The sequence below is a fragment of the Charadrius vociferus genome, unplaced genomic scaffold (assembly GCF_000708025.1).
Source record: "Charadrius vociferus isolate BGI_N301 unplaced genomic scaffold, ASM70802v2 scaffold190, whole genome shotgun sequence".
Classification (NCBI taxonomy): domain Eukaryota; kingdom Metazoa; phylum Chordata; class Aves; order Charadriiformes; family Charadriidae; genus Charadrius; species Charadrius vociferus.
In genome coordinates, this window is record NW_009646608.1 from 6,730,781 (window position 1) to 6,740,283 (window position 9,503).

General features: G+C 47.7%; 1 protein-coding gene across 3 annotated transcripts in view; it reads right to left on the reverse strand.

The window, feature by feature from the left end:
* Positions 1 to 617: 617 nt before the first annotated feature.
* NTRK3 (neurotrophic tyrosine kinase, receptor, type 3) overlaps positions 618 to 9,503 on the reverse strand; it is a 233,273-nt gene continuing 224,387 nt past the window's right edge. For 2 of the 3 annotated variants that reach the window (XM_009887217.1, XM_009887210.1), the window contains 2 exons: positions 4,139 to 4,297; positions 618 to 1,180 (listed from right to left, as the gene is read on the reverse strand). In XM_009887217.1, coding sequence (XP_009885519.1) covers positions 995 to 1,180; positions 4,139 to 4,297 — 345 coding nt within the window. In that variant the 3' untranslated portion in view covers positions 618 to 994. The remainder of the gene's footprint in view (positions 1,181 to 4,138; positions 4,298 to 9,503) is intronic. The other variant, XM_009887203.1, reaches the window with a different exon arrangement.

Genomic DNA, 9,503 nt, shown 5'->3' on the forward strand with positions numbered 1-9,503 from the left:
TGGGGATGATTCGGGACCGGGTCTCCAGGACTGCCCCCCCTTCGACTCCCTCGCGCAGCCGCTTGGGTCCCGCTGCTCTCCCGGCCCCGGCGTGGGGCAGGAGGGAGGTCTGGGTCCGGCCGGCTCGCCGTCTGCGGGAGGGCAGCTGGTTCCCGGTGTGTGTTTTACCCGTAGGTGCCACAATCCTTTGACTGTGTGTTGAAAAGCCTTGAGTCTATACATTTAAGAATCAGCAAATTAGAAAAATTGTCTCCTGAAATGTTGGAGGGAGGAAAAAGGCAGGAAGGCAGAGAGGGATGGGGAAGGACTGAGTGGGAGGGAGGGAAGGGGCTGGTAAAAGAGAGTTCATCCAGGGGCACTGCCCTGGCTTTGCGCCCATCACCTGCGGGCTGGGACGGAGGGAGAGGGGGGCAAGGACGAAAAGGGAGGACTGATTTCACACATTCAGTGCATATCATACAATCAGGGCAAGGCTTTCCTCCTGGGGCTCCTACCCAGGATGGCATCGCTGCCGTCACCAGTCTAGAGCCCTGCCCAGCAGCCCGAACCATACTCACAGCAGGGTTACAATTCACTGCTTCATTGCTCGGGGGAAAGATACCTTCTCCTTTCTTTCTTTTTTTTTTTTTTTTTTTAATTATATATATATCTTTTTAAGTATTTTTTTCTCCCTTTTCTGTTTCTTTTTTTTTTTTAAAGTCTTATAATTTTCTGTAACAGCAGCTTCTTTCTGTATTGGTGTGGAAGTTATATATAGAGAGATATCTATAAATATATATAAGCCAAACTGCCTTACAGGTTGTTGTTTTGTGGGATTTTTGTTGGTTTGCTTTTTGTTTTGGGTTGGGTTTTTTTTTTTAGTGTTGTATGTGTAGCAGGCACTTGAGTTTATATGAAGATGTTTGCTTGGGAGCTGAGGGGCAAAGGACTCGGGAGGGGGAGAGGGAAGGAAGGACGGAAGGAAGGAGCAGGGACATTCGACAAGCGGCCACTGCTAGCCAAGGATGTCCAGGTAGATTGGTGTGGCCTTGCCCAGAGCATGAAGGATCTTGTAGATCTCCTTGATGTTGAGCCGTTGCTGAGGTTCTCTCTGCCAGCAGCCCAACATGATGTCGTAAACCTCCTTGGGGCAGACTCGAGGCCTTTCCAAAACTCGGCCTTGGGTAATGCACTCGATGACCTGAAAGAAAGAAAAAAGAGAGACATTGAATTGGGCAGTTCCCGGAGGATGTCCCATCCCAGCTACTTCTTGGCTGAAGCGGTACCGTTTAGTGAATGGGTGCGCTGAGAAGCCAAGAGGTCTGCAGATCCTCAGCGCTCACCTGTTTGTGTGTTGTTAACGATAATTTTACAGTGAAAAGTTTGTCTCCAGCTGCAGTCTTGCAGTTCCCAAAAACCCCTTCCTCTTTGACACCTGCCTACCTCAATGCTCACTCCAAACAGGAGGTCACTAGCAAATGAAACAAAGTTTTAATTTATGATGTCAGTTTTTCCTGCTAGTTGATGAAGGAAAAAAAGCCTTACATTCCCCAAACAGAACTAATATTTTGCACAGCTGAAATTATATATTTTATTTCCCTGAAAATAAAGATTCCTTCCCATTGCAAAGCCCAGGAGAGTCCTACAAGGAAAAGTTCAGAGCATCTTTTCCTACCTCCATCTCCAAGGGCAGCTTTGCCTCATTTTGACATAGAAAAGCAGCTGAAAGAATGAAATTTCATCTCAAATCACATCTGTGATGGAGAAAAAAAAATTTTGCAGAGCTAACACTCTGTTCTGGGTCAGGTCGGTGCTGCTAATGAGAGAAATGTGAGCTCTTGGCCAGCATTAAAGCCTCTTCAGAGGGATGCCATTGGAAAGGACTCCCCGAAGTGTCTGTTTGTATTTTGTTCACCTGAGGAACGGATGCAAAGGGAAGTGGGGTATGATTTGTCAGAGAGCTGCTATTACCGGCTGGCCTCCTTGGTTGGAGTTGATGAGTCCCAGCACTGCAGCGTGCGAGTGACCTGCCACGCTCTGCAGATAAACACAGATCCCGAGCAGTGTGTTTGAGGGAAGCCACCCAGCAAGGGGCGTTTGGAATTTATCATTTATGAATAGTAATGGGCCTGCCACGCAGCTCAACCGATACTTATCGCTTTGCTGTTTGCATATAAATACAGAGGAGAGAGATTAGGACCTGCTGAAAGCGGGGAGAGGAAGACACAGCGTGCGGAGAAGGCTGCATCGCCATAAAGCTGCTGGCAGCCGTGACCGGTGGGAGGAGGTGAGTTACGGTTTCTGACAGGACATCCTGGACATGCACAGGAGCCCTGTGGTGGGTCCTTTCTTTCCAGGGCAAGGAAGGGCATAGACAGAAGTTAATGGACTGGCTGAGGATTTCAGATGAGGCGGTGCCCTGTCTCATCCCTCTGCTCAGGCAAAGTCTCTTCCAGCCTTGAACAAATCTGCTAAAAGTGCCCTGGCGTATGAGGCCGCATAAATGCTACAGGAGGGAGGGGACATCCCAGCCTTGATAATACCCACACCCAGCAGCAGTGGTGCTCAACCAGTCTGGGATTGTTCACGGTCCAGTCCCGGCAGCCTGGAGCCTGGTACAGCCTGGTTGAACTTGCCTCTCCATGGGACTATACCTCCGCGGCCAGACTGCTGCCGGGACTTGCTCCCACACCTCACCACCCAGGAGCTGGTGGAGCTGTCAGTCTCCTGCAACCACTCACGTTCTGCCCACAAACTGCGAAAAAGGAGCCAGGTGAGAGCTAAGGCAGCTCCCTCCCACCAGGACAGTGCGGTCTGGGGTGGGAGTCCTCAGCTCTCAGAAAGAAGTGGGTACAACAATAGGAAAGGGAAGGACAAGATTTTTCCAGTTATGGTAGCAAAGGCAATACAGTTGTATCCATGCAGATTTTAACCAGCCCTCCTCCCTCAAGGTTAGGGATGACTTCTCCCAGTCCTACCTCCCTGCAAAGGAAACTGAGGCAGAAAGCACGGGGGCAGCTGAGCTGTCATCTTCCAGCGTGCCTATCACCCATGTACAAGCTACGTGTGCTCATTTGTGTGTGTTTGTATTTACCCTCCCAGGGAATGCAAGAGCAGCTCATTAAATAGCGTGACAAATAACTTCTGTCGCTGTCTATTCCATTGTTTGTGTCTCTAAAATGTTTGCGTGTGCTACTTTGGGATATACAGTCAGGCCCCATTGAGCACACGAATGGGCAAGTATTAGAGCTGTAAAGCACACCTTGGATTTGCCATCTCTGCAACTCACTTAATTAAGGGATCTGTATCCAGAAAGCAGAAAATGCACATTTCTCATTACAAAAGGTGAAATTTCTGAAATCCATTAGATACACAGTAGGATAAAAATGTGCAAGGTTCCCACACACTGCTACGTCAATGCATCTTGTTCCCCTTCTATAATACCCCCTGCTAGTCTGAGCAAAACCCTTCCAATGCATTTCTGCTGATGTGCCTCAAACCTCAGCTCTGACACTCTGCTAATCCCAGCCAGCCTTCCCTCAACATTTTTACGGTACAGTACTGATGGGCTGCAACTTTTGCTATTCAAAGAAATAACAAGGACGAACCAGCTCCTTGGGTCCCACGCTCAATGAACTGGGGCAAACCATGTAATAGATATCCATACCGGAAAAAGCCCCACAGAAAGGTGCCACGTGCTATATAACCGGCTTTAAACACTCTCTCATAAACTGAAGACTGCAGTAAGAGCCTCAGCGATAAAGTAAGGAGGAACAGAGCAGAGGGAATGCAGGGCATGACAATAACTTAGATCCCAGCAGTAATTTGGGTGTCCCCCAGTTCTGGCAGCACTCCGAGAGTTTATCAGATGTGGTATGTCAGGAACTTAGAAGGGAGAGACTGAGGACGAGCCAGTACATGGCTTTGACAGAGCCCTTTGATTCCCGCGTGCCTCAGTTTCCCCAGCTCCTAAGCGGAGATAATGACAGTTCTCCCATGGTGAAGTGTTTTATCTCTGTGCCTGAAAGACGACATAGTGAGGAACTATTGCAGGTGCGGAGGAGAGCACCGCCTACGTACGAACAGTTTTGCAAGTATCTGGAAAGAAGAGATGGTAAAAAGTGCAGTTTCCAGCTGAGGTGTCTCAGTACTGTTGTACCTCTGTGTTTGAGAGCTGGAACCAGGGCTGCTTCCCGTATGTGAAGATCTCCCAGAGGATCACCCCGAAGCTCCAGACGTCACTCTCTGTTGTGAACTTCCTGTACATGATGCTCTCCGGAGGCATCCAGCGGATAGGCAGCATGGTGTGTCCTCCAACCTGGGTGAGGGCAAAGGCACAAGGAAACCTGAGTGAGGAGAGCCCTGAGGAAGGGGTCAGCCCTGACGTGGACAAGCTCAGGGCCTCCCCGTGTGCTACATCAACACGGAGCTGCTCAAAAAAGCTGGGCTGGCTACTGCCTCCCCGACCGCCCATGGGCTTGCCCGCCAGTCCCACCTGGTTAACATGATAGATAGGGAGTGAAACGTATCAAGATAAATGATGTCCTCTCCTCCCAAAATGGGCTTGTAAAGAAATCAAATGACAAAATGCCAAGAGCGTACTCCAGCCCTACCGTCTGATAAAGCAGAAGGCAAGGCAAGAAACAGTGCTCAGCAAAGTACTGTGCTGAGTTTCGCAGGGCCTCAGTGCTCTGCGGTGCCCCCCAGAAACACGGCGTGAGGTTTTGTCCCCCTCTTCGGTAAGGTTTTCTGAAAGCGATGCACAGGCATCCGCACTTCACCTAATTGCATGAAAGATTTTGTGCTCATAAAACTGTGCTACAGGCCTTTTCAGAGAGTGCTTTGAATATGTAAATGACTGCAGGACCGCACTGCAAAAAGGCAGTCTGTTTGTAAAGAACAGGCTCGTACAGGCAGGGATATGCCCAGCGTTTAACGGAGGCAGGGAAGCCAGCCCCGTTGGGGAGTTTGGAAATGGAAGAGCCCATGGGCGAAGTCCCGTTGGGGTATGCCAAGCCAGGGAAAGGCGCCTTCTCTGCCAGGCTCTACCCTTCTTCAAGGCACGTGAATCCAGAAGGTAGATACATGCCAACGGTTTGAAAACAGATGGGTTTACCTTCAGATTCACTAGAGATTTCTAACCAAGTGTCTCCGAGCAGGACAAGTTTTTCTCTGTTCTGTCCTTCTACACAAGAAGCACCATCTGTGGGGAAACAGCTAATTGATAAGACCAGCCGGTGCTGGAAGCAGTATGGCTGCACGTCTCCAGCACTTGTTTCTGCTGAGGGTAAAGTGTCCGAGGTTTTAGTGATGATGAGAAAGAGTGCTTTTGTGGTGCTGCTTGGAAAACTGCTTGTCTCATTATGGACACCAAAAAACCCCAAGTGCTAATAACTGTGTAGCACTGCAACTGAATCAAACAGGCAGAAACCTCTCTGGTCCTATGATGGATCGGGGAGAAGGTATCTGGTATCTGGGTTTCCAGCATATGTGTGGCTATTCAAAATAATGAGATTGTTGCGCTCGCTTGGAAGAAAACATTCCTTCTACAAACAAAAGCTCTCCCCTGAGTTGCCAGTTTTCCCAAGCTCCCACAGATTTCTTTGCCTGATGAAAGCAGAAGTAGCGTGGGGAAGGGTCAGCACAGAGACACACTGCAGTGCCTGGAAGCAAGAGGGACAGTGCTGGGGAGGTGTGTTGAAACAGGGTGTGAAATGGGAATGATGCTCAGCGGGCTTTCTGCACGGAGGGTGTGAGTCAGACTTCTCTGGGGTTTGACAGAATCTGGCCCTGGGCTTGCAGTGTTGTACTCAAAAGTCTCCAAACCAGCCCTTTTTCTAACTCTGAAACAGCCTCTTCCCACACAAAAAAAAAAAAAAAAAAAAAAAAAAAGAGAGAGAAGCAATTTTAAAGGTCTCAGGAACATCTTTCTTTCCTGAGCACAGAGGTGCTCAGAACTGTGATGCGTGGAGGAAAAAAGTTCATTGCAGCCTCCACTTAGAGATGGGTTGGCTGGCGTGTTCTCAGCTTGCTGCTCTGAACTCCCAAGAATGTTCTCCCATAATGGAAATGGAAATGTGCTTTTCTTTGTTTGTTCCTTTGAAACCCCGGCTGCAATTCTAGCTCTTTCCTGCACTTCCAGCTTTTACAAGTTGCTTTCCCTTCTTGTGAAGGGCTCTGAGGAAATGTTATCGACAGAACAGGACATACATCAAACTTGATTGTTGCAAAAACTGTTTTGTGCTAATGCTTATTTTGTTCTCCTTTAAGCTGCACTAACTCTTCAGTTTTCCCGCAATCTCAAAACGATTACTTATTGCAAAGCTCTCTACATTTGCGGTATCCTGAATCTTGCAGAGTCACTTGGGATTACAGGTAGTACAACGTATCGAGCACACTTAACTCCCTTTTGAACAGGTCTTATGGCAGTTCAGAATCTCTGAACCAGGTCCTCAGCTTACACAAACAGCACTAGAGCAGTATTGCTTGAATGGGAGGGCCCAAATTTACACCACTTGAGGATCTGGCCCTGAAAGCAGAGCAGAGAAGCCAGCAGTCCCATCCCGGTTCTAAGAAGCTAAAATAATGTTGAGGTCTTTGGTCTCCTCTAGACACATCCTGGTGAAGAGCTGCCAGTAAAGTGACATACACAGTCAACAGTTGTCCCAAGGATGTGGAGTTCAGGGTCTGCCAAAGCATTCCTCTCAGCCCTGTATGTCATGTGTCACAGACCTTTTACTAAAAATTAATCTAGTAATAATTAATAATCAAATTAATTGGGGGGGACGACCCCAAGCAATGTCCAGAAATGTATGGATTCCATAACATGGCTCAGCTGTGCTCATAGATAAGGAGGTATTCTTTGCAGAGATATTCTTTACCATCTCGAACAAGATGCTACATTTTTAAGAGCAAATGTTGTCTGGCACCTACGAGCTAACTCTAAGCAGAACAGTCATCCATTAAACTGTACCATGAAAGGGCTCCGATGCCCAGCCTAGCATCAGGCTGACTATTCAATTTTCAAGCATCGCCTTCAACTATCCCTTACTGCTCCCCTCACAAACTGATTAGGATTAAAATTCCCATTTCACAGATGAGAAAACAAATGCAGGAAGGCAGGGAGAGGCCCTGCTCTGAAGCTGTATAGTAAGTGAACACTAAGGCGAGTCTTCCTGGTCTGCAGTCAGCTGTACCCTGTTATTTGCTGATGGAGCAAAACGATTTAGAACTGAGCACAGAGGGACTGTGCTACTGATGCCATAGGAAGCAGAGTGTGTCCAGGGTGACAGAAATCCTTTGCATAACATGTAGTGGCTGTGATCTGTGTTACGCCGGTGTAGATTTGCACGTGATTCCCATGGCTACATAATTCTTTTACCTGTTGCCAAAAGCTTAAAAGTAAAATGATGCTATTAAACCAGGCTAAAAAAAAAAAAAAAAAGAAAAAAGAAAAGATGCTGGTTTTTTTCCTTTTGCAAAACCAGTTTACATGGCATGTCCTTGGCTCTGGAAAGAGTTGTTAGCGGGTCTTCAGACAGAAGTTGAAAGTTTGCTTCAGTCAAACCCTTTTTTTGCTCAGAGCTAGGCCTGGCAGGTTTCAGAAATAAGTGACCATGCAGGACTGATGCCTGTCAGGAGCACGCTACTTCCGAGTCTTTTCTAACACAGTCATGTCATCTTCCCATTCCGTCTTCCTCCATTCCCGTTGGGAGCCAGGGATGGGGGAGCCCAGCCATCGTGCAGGTTCATCTTCTAAAGGCCACTAAGGGTGAAATGTCCTCAAACAGTGGCATCGCAACAGCTTCCCTGGAGACACTCCACTACCTGGAAGAGGGATTTGCTTTCAAGCAAATAAAGCAAGTAAATCCTCTTCTCTTCCTCCCTTTAAATCCTATGGTGCTGCCAAGCTCGCCCTTTCTCCTTGTTATTTTAATGCTTCATAGACCTGCAGACTGGCCTCTTTATCCCATTGCCATGGCTGTCTAGCTTTGCTTGACATTTTGAGCTCTCTAACTTTCTCTCCCTAGATCAACTCCCCGTGCCCACGTTGACATGTTATTCCCACTGCTTTGCTCTTTCAGTTTGCAGTACTATCCTGGTAATAAATAGAGCAATCAGCGCATATCCTCTGAGCGGCCAAAGTTTCCTTCTTCTGTCTCCATTTCAGGATCACAGTATCATCTACTTGTTTCCATCCCTTTCTAATGGATACTCCCAAGTGCATGACCGGGTCTACAGCCACATGTTTCTGACACTCCAGGGCACCTGGCCTCTGCTCTGAAGCCTCATTACACATCCAAGCCCGTAGACTTGCAAGATAACGAGCCCCTCCCTTTGAGCAGCTTATTGCTGTATTAGATATGAACCTCAGGGAGCTGGGGGAGGTTCGTGAAAGGCCAGCGTTAATGGCCATTAGGGAGAGAGATAATTACTTAATGCTAGTACAGCACTTTGACGATGTAAAGCTATATAAGTGCTATGTACAAGTAGTATTATAAGGTTTGAGGTTTGTCTGCTAGCAAGGAAAGCTGGTGTCTGGGGAAAAAATTCTCCTTGTCCCAGCTTTCTGAATGACATCCAGCTGATTAGGAAGGGAAAAGATGACATGTTATCCCCCAAAGATTTCAACAGTACAGCAGCAGCGTTCAGCGAAGTCTGTGCAATATATCCACAGTTTGGGCCACCAACAGAGATACCATGAAAATCAAAACCAGAGTAGGGCTGAAAAACCCTCATGAGAACTTTGGACTGGTGGGAATCCACATCCTGACACGTTAAAGGCAGCTCTTGTTGAGCAGCCCTGTTTTCCCCCTCCCGGCTCACATACTAGTTCCAGGGCCGTAGCCTCAGGTAGCATTCAGAGTAGCCCCAAGTAGCTCTGTGCTCCCAGCTGAAGGTTTCTTCACGGAGCTCAGCTAAGAATGGAATTTGGTCTCTGGCATACTTTAAGGCTGTGTTTTATTTTCCTTTTTGTGCAGTTTTCTTCCCAACTTTGAAATAAAATAAAAAAATAAATCAGTGCTTTTTGTTTTCCTTGGTCATTTGACATTTGCTTTCCAAGGTCATTTGACAGCTTTCTTCCTGTTCCTGGCATACTTCAGGGAGGCTCTGCTCCTGCTTCTGCCTTGGGAAAGTCACAAGAACAACCATAGCTGTCTTCATATGGTGCAGCGTTATTTGAAGTTCCCTTTTGTGTGCAAGAAGCTGGAGTTTGTACAGAATCATGTCGCAGTAGTGGAGCCCTTGGCACCATTTCTGTCCAGGAAAATCTACTCAACGCTCAATCCACTTGACCTGGTGATAAGACACACATTCTCCAATTGCTGTCTCTGTTCCTGCTGCTGTAGGTAGGGATGACCTGGGATCTTCTTTAATTGCAGACCTGGCTGTCATCCCAGGCTGGGCTGCACCAGGACATATGTCCTTTAGACCTCAGCTCTAGCAGGTGGGTGATCCCTGGAAGATACTTATCCTTGAGCCTTCCCCCAGCAGCCAGATGTACGTCCCCATCAGGCCGCACT